The following is a 13,507-nucleotide window of genomic DNA, read 5'->3' as shown; positions in this document are numbered from 1 at the left end:
AACCACTGAGAATGGGTGCATATCCACTATACACATACCTATTGTTCTTGTAATTTTTTTGGCCCAGCCAGAATCAGCTGTGAAGGGCTGCTTGAATGCAGATGGTAGACGATGTTGTGTTTATAGTTTTTTTTGCGTTTCCATCTTGCTCCGGTGGTAGGAATACTGGGTGATATAGGCATAAATCTGTCAACATGTTTGAGGTGTTGACAGCTGCATAGACTATTCTCATTGAGCTCTCTCTGTCCATCACTGTTGTAATCTACTGGGAAGCCAAAATGTCCCGAAACTGGAAATGTAAACAATGATGGAGAATTTGCCTGGTTTATCGACCCCACCACTCGCCATCATACAGAACTAGTTCCCGGCTGTGCCGGGAAAAGAACAGTTTGAAAATGCACCAATTAAGATTTGAACTTTGCATACAATGTGCACATACAGTGGGGGAAAAAAGTATTTAGTCAGCCACCAATTGTGCAAGTTCTCCCACTTAAAAAGATGAGAGAGGCCTGTAATTTTCATCATAGGTACACGTCAACTATGACAGACAAAATGAGAAAAGAAAATCCAGAAAATCACATTGTAGGATTTTTAATGAATTTATTTGCAAATTATGGTGGAAAATAAGTATTTGCTCAATAACAAAAGTTTCTCAATACTTTGTTATATACCCTTTGTTGGCAATGACATAGGTGAAACGTTTTCTGTAAGTCTTCACAAGGTTTTCACACACCTTTGCTGGTATTTTGGCCCATTCCTCCGTGCAGATCTCCTCTAGAGCAGTGATGTTTTGGTGCTGTCGCTGGGCAACACGGACTTTCAACTCCCTCCAAAGATTTTCTATGGGGTTGAGATCTGGAGACTGGCTAGGCCACTCCAGGACCTTGAAATGCTTCTTACGAAGCCACTCCTTCGTTGCCCGGGCGGTGTGTTTGGGATCATTGTCATGCTGAAAGACCCAGCCACGTTTCATCTTCAATGCCCTTGCTGATGGAAGGAGGTTTTCACTCCAAATCTCACGATACATGGCCCCATTCATTCTTTCCTTTACACGGATCAGTCGTCCTGGTCCCTTTGCAGAAAAACAGCCCCAAAGCATGATGTTTCCACCCCCATGCTTCACAGTAGGTATGGTGTTCTTTGGATGCAACTCAGCATTCTTTGTCCTCCAAACACGACGGGTTGAGTTTTTACCAAAAAGTTCTATTTTGGTTTCATCTGACCATATGACATTCTCCCAATCCTCTTCTGGATCATCCAAATGCACTCTAGCAAACTTCAGACGGGTCTGGACATGTACTGGCTTAAGCAGGGGGACAAGCCTGGCACTGCAGGATTTGAGTCCCTGGCGGCGTAGTGTGTTACTGATGGTAGGCTTTGTTACTTTGGTCCCAGCTCTCTGCAGGTCATTCACTAGATCCTCCCGTGTGGTTCTGGGATTTTTGCTCACCGTTCTTGTGATCATTTTGACCCCACGGGGTGAGATCTTGCGTGGAGCCCCAGATCGAGGGAGATTATTAGTGGTCTTGTATGTCTTCCATTTCCTAATAATTGCTCCCACAGTTGATTTCTTCAAACCAAGCTGCTTACCTATTGCAGATTCAGTCTTCCCAGCCTGGTGCAGGTCTACAATTTTGTTTCTGGTGTCCTTTGACAGCTCTTTGGTCTTGGTCATAGTGGAGTTTGGAGTGTGACTGTTTGAGGTTGTGGACAGGTGTATTTTATACTGATAACAAGTTCAAACAGGTGCCATTAATACAGGTAACGAGTGGAGGACAGTGGAGCCTCTTAAAGAAGAAGTTACAGGTCTGTGAGAGTCAGAAATCATGCTTGTTTGTAGGTGACCAAATACTTATTTTCCACCATAATTTGCAAATAAATTCATAAAAAATCCTACAATGTGATTTTCTGGGGAAAAAAATCTCAATTTGTCTGTCATAGTTGACGTGTACCTATGATGAAAATTACAGGCCTCTCTCATCTTTTTAAGTGGGAGAACTTGCACAATTGGTGGCTGACTAAATACTTTTTTTCCCCACTGTAGGATCTAGTTGTTTTAATGAAATATCCTGAAATGTTTTTACTCAAGAGGCATACAACACAACGTAGGCATAGCTTATAGGCCTAGTGTTATTTATTGTATTATTTTACCGAGGTCCGCAACCGAACGGTTCGGGACAAGTACATGTACCGTTACACCCCAACCCATGGCTATCCAATTCCATGGATTCTCTATCCACCGAGTGGACAGGACATTGGATTCAGGGGAATCCAGAGGGGGAGGGGTATGTCTCTTCATCAACAATAAATGGTGTGATGACTCTAGCGCAGTGGAAGTCTCAACCTATGGAATACCTGACGGTCAAATGCTAACCCGTCTACGTCCCGAGAGAGTTTTCATCTGTTATCGTTACTGCTCAGGACAACAACAACAACAAGCTGGCACTTGACGAACAGTACGAGGCAATAAACAAGCAGGAAACCATGCACCAGGAGGGTGCTTTCCTTGTTACCGGTAATTTTAATTCTGCGTTACTAAGACACGTGATGCCCAACTTCTATCAACAAGTCTCCTATGCCACTAGGGGCGATAAAGTCCTAGACCTCTATTACTCAACCCACAAGCAAGCACACAAGCCCCTCCTTCAGCCACCTTCAGAAAATCAGATCACAACTTTACCCTCCTGCTTACAAACAGAAGCTCAAACAGGAAGTACCCATGACGCGCTCCGTAGAAACATGGTCTAGAGCTGACTGGAACATGTTCCAGGACTCCACCGATAGCGTTGACGAGCTAACCACCTCTGTCACCGGCTTCATCAGGAAATGCATTGCCGACCTTGTCCCCACAGTGACGGTTCGACGCTTCCCCAAAAGCCCTGGATTAACACTAAGGTAAAGGACAGAGCTACTGCTCACAGAGCTATTGCAGCCAACCCAGAGGCTAGGGCTGAGGACACAAACACATACAAGAAGTCCTGCTACGACCTCCGCATAGACATCAAACAGGCAAAAGGACAATATAGGAACATGGTGGAATCCTATTATAACGGCTCTGTCTCTCTACGCATGTGGCAGGGGCTACAGTACATTACGGGCTACAAAGGAAGCCGTGATCTGCCCAACGATGGCTCTCGAACTCAATGCCTTTTATGCATGCTTCGACAAAAACCACACAGATACCTGCATGAGGGCCCACGCTGATCCGGTGGCCAATAAGGTTTTTAAACGGGTCAAGATACTGCAGGGCCAGACGGTATTCCAGCGCGTGTCCTCAGGGCATGTGCAGACCAGCTCTCAAGCGTCTTCACTGAGATTTTCAACCTCTCCTTGCCCCAGTCTGTAATCTCCACACGTTTCAAGATGACTACCATCATTCTTGTCCCCAAAAAACTCTAAGGCCTTAATGACTACGGCCCTGTAGCACTCACATATGTAATAATGAAGTGCTTTGAAAGGCTGGTCATGACACACATCAACTCCATCATCTGAGACACCTTGGACCCACCCCAATTTGCAAAACGACCCATAAGTTATACAGATGATGCAATCTCTATTGCACTCCACAATGTCCTCTCCCAAATAGAAAAAGAGGAATACCAATGTGAGGATTCTGTTTATCAACTACAGCTCAGCGTTCAACATCATAGTGCCCTCCAAGCTCGTCACCAAGCTTGGGACTCTGGGATTGAACACCTCCCTCTTCATCTGGATCTTGGACTTCCTGCCGACCCCAGGTGGTAAGAGTAGGCAACAATACCTCTGCCACGCTGACCCTCAACATGGGGGCCCCCCAGGGGTGTGTGCTTAGCCCCCTCCTGTACTCCTTGTTCATCCATGTCTGTGTGGCCATGCACAACTCCAACTCCATCACCAAGATTGCTGACGACACAACGATGGTAGGCCTGATCACCAACGGCAATGAGACAGCCTACAGGGAGGAGGTCAGAGACCTGGCAGTGTGGTGCCAGGAAAACCTCTCCCTCAATGTCAGCAAGACCAAGGAGCTGATCGTGGACTACAGGAAACAGGGGTTCACATCGACGGGGCCGCAGTGGAGAGGGTCAACAGCTTTATGTTCCTTGGTGTCCACATCACTGAGGACTTAACATGGACCTCTCACACCAGCAAAGTCGTGAAGAAGGCACGGCAGCGCCTCTTCTCCCTCAGGAGGCTGAAATTATTTGGCATGGCCCCTCAGATCCTTAGGAACTTTTACATATTCACCATCGAGAGCATCCTGACTGGTTGTATCACCGTATGGCAACTGCACCGCCCTTGACCGGAAAATTGACAAAGACTCCAGCCACCCAAGACATGGACTGTTCTCCAAGCTCCCGTTCGGCAGGCAGTATCTGTGCATCAAGGATAGGACCAACAGACTCGTAAACAGCTTCTATCCCCTGGCCATAAGACTGTTAAATGGATATCAACTACTGCTCCCCCTATGTTGTTGGAAAAATTATTATTGATTAGATTTATTACTTCCACTACGCTGCTGTTCATTGATTATTGATTGCATTACCATTAGTATCTCTCTATGTATCATGCTACTGGTCACTATTACTCCTGTTATCATGTACAGTGCATTCGGAAAGTATTCAGACCCCTTGACTTTTCCACATTTTGTACATTACAGCCTTTTTCAAAAATGTATTAAACATTTTTTTCCCTCATCAATACCCCATAATGACAAAGTAAAACAGGTTTTTAGAAATGTTTGCACATTTATTCAAAATAAAAAACGGAAATATCACATTTACATAAGTATTCAGACCCTTTACTCAGTACATTGTTGAAGCACCTTTGGCAGCGATTACAGCCTCAAGTATTCTTGGGTATTACACTACAAGCTTGGCACACCTGTATTTGGGGAGTTTCTCCCATTCTTCTCTGCAGATCATCTCAAGCTCTGTCAGGTTGGAAGGGGAGTGTCGCTGCACAGCTATTTTCAGATCTCTCCAGAGATGTACGATCGGGTTCAAGTCCGGGCTCTGGCTGGGCCACTCAAGGACATTCAGAGACTTGTCCCGAAGCCACTTCTGCATTGTCTTAGCTGTGTGTGTAGGGTAGTTGTCCTGTTGGAAGGTGGACCTTCGCCTAAGGTCCTGAGCGTCCTGAGAGTTCTTGAGCAGGTTTTCATCGAAGAGCTCTCTGTACTTTGCTCCGTTCATCTTTCCTCAATCCTGACTAGTCTCCCAGTCCCTGCCTCTGAAAAACATCCCCACAGCATGATGCTGCCACCACCATGCTTCACCGCAGGGATGGTGCCAGGTTTCCTCCAGATGTGATGCTTGGCATTCAGGCCAAATAGTTCAATCTTGGTTTCATCAGACCAGAGAATCTTGTTTCTCATGGTCAGAATCCTTTAGGTGCCTTTTGGCAAACTCCAAGCGGGCTGTCATGTGCATTTTACTGAGGAGTGGCTTCCGTCTGGCCACTCTACCATAAAGGCCTTATTGGTGGAGTGCTGCAGAGATGGTTGTCCTTCTGGAAGATTCTCCCATCTCCACAGAGGAACTCTGGAGCTCTGTCAGAGTGACCATCGGGTTCTTGGTCACCTCCCTGACTAAGGCTCTTCTCCTCCGATTGCTCATTTTGGCAGGGCGGCCACCTCTAGGAAGAGTCTTGGTGGTTCCAAACTTCTTCCATCTAAGAATGATGGAGGCCACTATGTTTTTGGGGACCTTCAATGCAGCAGACATTTTTTGGTACCCTTCCCGACATCTGTGCCTCTACACAATTTACCACAAGTGGACTCCAATCAAGTTGTAGAAACATCTCAAAGATGATCAATGGAAACAGGATGCACCTAAGCTTAATTTCGAGTCTTATAGCAAAGGGTCTGAATACTTATGTAAATAAGCTTTTCTGTTTTTATTTGTAATAAATTTGCCAAAATTTCGAAAAACATGTTTTTTGCTTTGTCATGATGGGGTATTGTGTGTAGATTGATGAGGAAAATGTTTTATTTTATCAATTTTAGAATAAGGCTGTAACATAACAAAATGTGGAAAAAGTCAAGGGGTCTGAATACTTTCCAAATGCACTGTATATATTACCATTATTATATTACCATAACTATTTATGTATTCCTGCTACCAGTCACTTTTCATCCCTGTTTACATCTATATCAGCCTATCACGCATACACTGACACTCTTATACACACACTCACCACCACGCACACACACACACACACACACACACACCAGTTATGCTGCTGCCATACAGCTTACTATTATTATTTATCCTGCTACCAGTCACTTTCTCATTCCCTGCTTACATCTGCATGTCTATCTATATCTACCTCAAATACTCCAGTATCCCTGTACATTTGATACTGACACTGACCCTGTATATACACTACACAACCAAAGGTATGTGGACACCCATTCAAATTAGTGGATTCGGCTATTTCAGGCATACCCGTTGCTGACAGGTATATAAAATTGAGTACACCACCATGCAATCTCCATAGACAAACATTACAGTAAAATGGCCTTACTGAAGAGCTCAGTGACTTTCAACGTTGCACTATCACAGAATGCCACCTTTCCAACAAGTCAGTTCATAAAATTTCTGCCCTGCTAGAGCTGCCCCAGACAAATCTGGGTTTGGCGGATGCCAGGAGAACGCTACCTGCCCCAATGCAAAGTGCCAACTGTAAAGTTTGGCGGAGGAGGAGGAATAATGGCCTGGGACTGTTTTTCATGGTTCGGGCTAGGCCCCTTAAGTTCCAGTGAAGGGAAATCTTAACGCTACAGCATACAATGACATTCTATACGATTCTGTGCTTCCAACTTTGTTGCAACAGTTTGGGGAAGGCCCTTTCCTGTTTCAGCATGACAATGCCCCCGTGCACAAAGCGAGGTCGATACAGAAATGGTTTGTCGAGATCGGTGTGGAAGAACTTGACTGGCCTGCACAGAGCACTGACCTCAACCCCATCGAACACCTTTGGGATGAATTGGAACGCCAACTGTGAGCCAGGCCTAATCGCCCAACATCTGTGCCCGACCTCACTAATGCGCTTGTCCCCGCAGCAATGTTCCAACATCTAGTGGAAAGCCTTCCCAGAAGAGTGGAGGCTGTTATAACAGCAAAGTAGAGATGTAGCTTCCTGTAGTGTAGTTTCCTGTCGTATTTATCATGTTTTTATTAGTTATACTATTTTGATATTGAATACTACTGCACTGTTGGGTAGGGCTTACACGTGAAGCATTTCACTGTACTTGTGCATGTGAGAAATAATTTTTTTAAGATATCACATTTACAATGCAACCAAAGGTGATATCCAACACTTAACCTAACAATTGACAGATAGCTATTCCACTGATATAGCTAAGATCGTACCCACAAAATAATATAATATACACTGAACAAAAGTATATACCCAACATGCAACAATTTCAAATATTTAGTTACAGTTCATATAAATGAAATCAGTCAATTGAAATAAATGTATTAGGCCCTAATCTTTGGATTTCACATGACAGGGAATACAGATATGCATATGTTGGTCAGATACCTTTAAAAAAAAAGTAGGGGCGTGGATCAGAAAACCAGTCAGTATCAGTTGTGACCACCATTGACCACCACATACATCTCCTTCGCATAGAGTTGATCAGGCTGTTGATTGTGGCCTGTGGAATGTTGACCCACTCCTCTTCAATGGCTGTGCAAAGTTGCTGGATATTGGCGGAACTGGAACACGCTGTCGTACAAGTCGATCCAGAGCATCCCAAACGTGCTCAATAGGTGACATGTCTTTTGAGTATGCAGGCCATGGAAGAACTTGGGACATTTTCAGCTTCCAGGAATTGTGTACAGATCCGTGTGACATGGGGCCGTGCATTATCATGCTGAAACATGAGGTGATGGCAGCGGATGAATGGCACAACAATGGATGTCAGAATCTCATCACAGTATCTCTGTGAATTCAAATTGCCATCGATAAAATGCAATTGTGTTTGTTGTCTGTAGCTTATGCCTGCCCATAGCATAACCCCACCGCCATGGGGCACTCTGTTCAAAGCGTTGACATCAGCAAACCGCTCGCCCACACGACGCCATCTGTCATCTGGCCGGTACAGTTGAAACCGGGATTAATCTGTGAAGAGCACACTTCTCCAGCGTCCCAGTGGAAGCCGAACTGCAGTCAGGTCAAGACCCTGGTGAGGACGATGAGCACGCAGATGAGCTTCCCTGAGACGGTTTCTGACAGTTTGTGCAGAAATTCTTAGGTTGCGCAAACCCACAGTTTCATCAACTGTCTGGGTGGCTGGACTCAGACTTTCTCACAGGTGAAGAAGCCGGATGTGGAGGTCCTGGGCTGGCGTGGTTACACATGGTCTGCGGTTTTGAGGCCGGTTGGACATACTGCCAAATTCTCTAAAACGATGTTGGAGGTGGCTTATGGTGGAGAAATGAACATGGCAACAGCTCTGGTGGACATTCATGCAGTCAGCATGCCAATTACACACTCCCTCAAAACATCTGTTGCATTTTGTTGTGTGACAAAACTGCACATTTTAGAGTGGCCTTGATTTTCCCCAGCACAAGGTGTACCTGTGTAATGATCATGCTGTTTAATCAGCTTCTTGATATGCCACACATGTCAGGTGGAATGATTATCTTAGCAAATGAGAAATGCTCACTAACAGGGATGTAAACACATTTTTGCACAACATTTGAGAGAAATAAGCTTTCTATGCATATGGAACATTTCTGGGATATTTTATTTCAGCCCACGAAACATGTCGCGTTTATATTTTTGTTCAGTGTAGTTCAGTCCTTCCTAACAAGTGGTGAGTGTGTCCCTGAAGTCTTACACCAACGTCCTGAGCTGTGAGTTTTCAAGAGCAATCAATTTCAGCGGTGTCACAATCAAGCTAGTGATTGGCTGCCTCAGTTGAATTGCACTCCACGGATAGGACTGTAACAGTCATTTTAGCGTTTGCTTTACCCTGACTGGCGTGCCAGATGGACAGGGTTTGCTGTTTTCAGGCTATTCCTTTGGTTCCATTGCGCTAAGCAAGTTCATTCAAGCCCAGTGAAGTATATAGAATGATTTCAAATAGTATTTGAACCCAGGTCTGAACAGGTATAAGGTTAGCGCCAGTGCTCTTACCTGGTGGGGTCTTTGGTTTCAGAGAGGATCTCCAACAGCTCGTCGTTGGACAGGAAGAAGAATCGTGGAAAGTAGAGACGCTTCTTCTCCAGGTATTCATTGAGGCCCTTCAGGATCAGCTCCAGGAACTCGTTTGACTTCTTTAGCTTCTCCAACATCTGGTCGATGGCCACCACGGCCAGCACGTGCTTGTCCTGCCAGGAATAGAGGGACATTCAATGTTTCCAATAATCTGGGTCTGACCTGTATTAAAGGAGCAATCTGCGGTTGCTACATCAAATTTTGGACTTAAATTAATAATAACTAGAAAATGACATTTACTGAAATAAATGTGGTGTGCTTGCTAGTCTTGAAGTATTTATGGTTCTGAAATAGTAGTAGTGGCAGTGATGGCAGTAGTAATGGTAGTAGTATTAATGGTAGTAATAAGGTTTTCATAGGCTGTGTGTTAGTTATAGTGACCTATTTTGGGGTGGTTTGCAGGGTTGGAAATTAACACCCGCCACCCACTAAATGCAGGTATATTTTGTCATTGGTAGGTAAGAATGTCTATTTCACCAGACACGTTGGCGGGTGGTCACACAGAGCATTTGGGAACAGGCCTCATGTAGAAGTTGGTCAAATTGACAAGAAAGGCTACTAAAGTGTGACTTTTTCATTGTGTTTCTTGGCCAGATATCGTTTTCTTCACACACTAGGTTGTTTTTCAATGTCAGTTTGAGTTTGCGCCAACTGTCTGCTGCTAGGAAGATATCGCCGTCTGAGGTTTTTTTCATCACAAACAAGCGACTGTCCAAGTTACCACGGTAACGGCCCGTCCCTTAATGGGGCAGCTTAACATTTTTGTCTAACCTAATGATTGTGCTTGATTGAGCATGGATCACTCCTAAAAACGTTTATTAATTTCTTATCATTAAAACACTCAAACACTTTCATTGTTCTCCTAGATAAACTGGTCCATCTCTAAGGCATTCCTAGTCGATCACCAAACATTTCTGTAAAAAACCCAATGATAAAGCCTTGCGTTCCTATTTATTGTATTTTTTTCACGCTGTTGGCGCCTAGCACTTGATTCAGCAGCGCCGGGAAGGCAAAGTGTCGTTTAAGAACTATTATTTATTTTTATGAGCATGGCCTTATTTCTATTACAGCATATTCATATTCCATTCACCCAGCTTAACGTTAACATCGATAGGTTTCGGCTACTACGTGAAACTCATATTTTCCCTATACCCATCATGAGGTTGCTACAACCTAGCCTATGAATGAAAGTTTACAACGTAGGTGCACAGGTTGAGAGAAATTTGCATAATCAAGGTGACAGACATTGACATATTCAATACCGCCTTGCACAATCTTGCCTGCATCTAGCTGATCTAGGGTGTAATCATTAGTCCAACAGTTACAAACGAGAGTTTGTATTGGACAAATTTGGGTATGTTTATCCCAGTTTCATTCCGTTTGCTTCTGTTTAAGAAACTTTTTCTACAGAATCTGCAGAATTAATACACCCCTGATCACACGCAAACACAGTTCACTTTCAAAGCAGCCAGATCGTTGTATAATTCCTACTCGCATCTACGCGCTCTCCTCCTCTCACCTTTTCCCTTCGCTTGTGGACTTCAGTGCACAACACATCAGCTGTCTGTGACCAGGCTAAAAAAACGTTCCAAGCCGAACTGCCATATCATAAACGCTAATCGCTACACACAGCCAACATCGTTGTCACCATATTAGCTAACTTCAAGTCAACAACATAGCTACAAGAACTAACGCGTTGGTAAACCCTCTATAATCATGCAGTACAGTGTACAGTTTAGCAATTACACCGGCGGTCCCTGGTGGCAATAAATTAATCAAACCAAGACCTTACCTTGACTTGGAAAAGTTCCAGTGTTGGACAGCCATAGCCAGCTAGGTAACATAGCATCCCTCTCTGTTTGAGCCGGGTGTTTGAGTAGGCTAAACTTGCTAGATGCATTCACCAGCTAAGTAAGTGAAAAAATATCTCTCTCTCTCCCTCTCTTGCTTCTCTTTAATACAAATAAAAAAAGTATTTAAAATGTTTCAACTATTGTCTTTCTCTCTCTTTGAGTGAACTACTCACCACATTTTATCACTGCAAAGCTAGCTTTCAGTACTAGATTAATTCTCTGATCCTTTGATTAGGTGAACAACATGTCAGTTAATGCTACAAGAGCTCTGATAGGTTGGAGGACGTCCTCCGGAAGTTGTCATAATTACTGTGTATGTCTATGGAAGGGGGTGAGAACCACGAGCATCCTAGGTTTTGTATTGAAGTCAATGTACGTAGAGGAGGAGGGACACTAGCTGTCCTCCGACTAAACCATGATGCTACCCTACATAGTGCTGTTGAGTCTACTGTATTATTATACCTTCATTGTAAAACAGTGTGTTTTAATTAATTATTTGGTGACATGTGAATATATTTAGTATAGTTTAATCTAAAAAATATAACTTTATTAATGTTTGACTATTTCTATTTTCATGAAATTCACTGAGGAGGTTGGTCCTCCCCTTCCTCCGCTGAGGAGCCTCCACTGTATGACGTTTTAAAAATGTTTAAAACCATGACTAGAAAGAGACTCAGCAAAGAGCTGCTGTTTTTATTCAGCACTGTCAACACTTTGTTCAACACTTTTATGGCCATAAAATGTGTGTTCTCCCTACTTCCACTCACGCTACTAACAGCACAGCAAAGTGTTCCGATAAGCTTGCATTGCTATTTTTAGCGACTTGTGTCTTTTTTTATATCAATAAATATTTCACATTCTCTGATCATAGGAGTAACAACATGAATTGGTGCATGAGGCACCATCAGCTGGAAGACTGTGTCCCCTTTTCTCAGTGGAGGGAGATCAGAGGGACGGTGAGTCGGGTGAAAGGCAGCCTCACCGCTGCTCCCTCCCTCCCATCAGATTGACCATCAGATGCAGGACATCAGTCCATATACACTACCGTTCAAAAGTTTGGGGTCACTTAGAAATGTCCTTGTTTACGAAAGAAAATAAAAAAAATTGTCCATTAAAATAACATCAAATTGATCAGAAATACAGTGTAGACATTGTTAATGTTGTAAATGGCTATTGTAGCTGGAAACGGCTGATTTACTATGGAATATCTACATAGGTGTACAGAGGCCCATTATCAGCAACCATCAGTCCTGTGTTCCAATGGCACGTTGTGTTTGCTAATCCAAGTTTATAATTTTAAAAGGCTAATTGATCATTAGAAAACCCTTTTGCAATCATGTTAGCACCGCTGAAAACTGTTGTGCTGATTAAATAAGCAATAAAACTGGCCTTCTTGAGACTAGTTGAGTATCTGGAGCATCAGCAATTGTGGGTTCGATTACAGGATCAAAATGGCCAGAAACAAATAACTTTCTTCTGAAACTCATCAACTATTCTTGTTCTGAGAAATGAAGGCTATTCCATGCGAGAAATTGCCAAGAAACTGAAGATCTCATACAACGCTGTGTACTACTCCATTCACAGAACAGCGTAAACTGTCTCTAACCAGAATAGAAAGAGGAGTGGGAGGCCCCGGTGCACAACTAAGCAAGAGGACAAATACATTAGAGTGTCTAGTTTGAGAAACAGACGCCTCACAGGTCCTCAACTGGCAGCTTCATTAAATAGTACCCGCAAAACACCAGTCTCAACGTCAACAGTGAAGAGGCGACTCCGGGATGCTGCCCTTCTAGGCAGAGTTGCAAAGAAAAAGCCATATCTCAGACTGGCCAATAAAAATAAAATATTAAGATGGGCAAAATAACACAGACACTGGACACAGGAAGATTGGGAAAAAAAGTGTTATGGACAGACGAATCAAAGTTTGAGGTGTTCGGATCACAAAGAAGAACATTTGTGAGACGCAGACCATATGAAAATATGCTGGAAGAGTGCTTGATGCCATCTGTCAAGCATGGTGGAGGCAATGTGATGGTCTGGGGGTGCTTTGGTGGTGGTAAAGTGGGAGATTTGTACAGGGTAAAAGGGATATTGAAGAAGGAAGGCTATCACTCCATATTTAGGGAAGAAGCAGTCAGCTGTTATTCTGTCTATTTTGGAGTGGCCAGCACAGTCACCGGATCTCTACCCTATTGAGCTGTTGTGGGAGCAGCTTGACCGTATGGTACGTAAGAAGTGCCCATCAAGCCAATCCAACTTGAGGGAGGTGCTTCAGGAAGCATGGGGTGAAATATCTTCAGATGACCTCAACAAATTGACAACTAGAATGCCAAAGGTCTGCAAGGCTGTAATTGCTGCAAATGGAGGATTCTTTGACGAAAGCAAAGTTTGAAGGACACAATTATAATTTATATTAAAAATAATTATTTCTAACCTTGTCA

At 43.6% G+C, this 13,507-nt stretch overlaps 1 protein-coding gene across 1 annotated transcript in view; it reads right to left on the bottom strand.

The window, feature by feature from the left end:
• Positions 1-13,507, bottom strand: part of dnah7 (dynein, axonemal, heavy chain 7) — a gene marked incomplete at both ends in the record, with an annotated part of 219,285 nt that overhangs the window by 145,200 nt on the left and 60,578 nt on the right. Inside the window, one exon of the mRNA XM_084179224.1 lies at positions 9,133-9,326. Coding sequence (XP_084035350.1) covers positions 9,133-9,326 — 194 coding nt within the window. The remainder of the gene's footprint in view (positions 1-9,132; positions 9,327-13,507) is intronic.

Source organism: Coregonus lavaretus, assembly GCF_964263955.1.
Source record: "Coregonus lavaretus genome assembly, chromosome: 16".
NCBI classification, from domain to species: domain Eukaryota; kingdom Metazoa; phylum Chordata; class Actinopteri; order Salmoniformes; family Salmonidae; genus Coregonus; species Coregonus lavaretus.
This window is presented reverse-complemented; position numbering and strand designations above follow the sequence as displayed.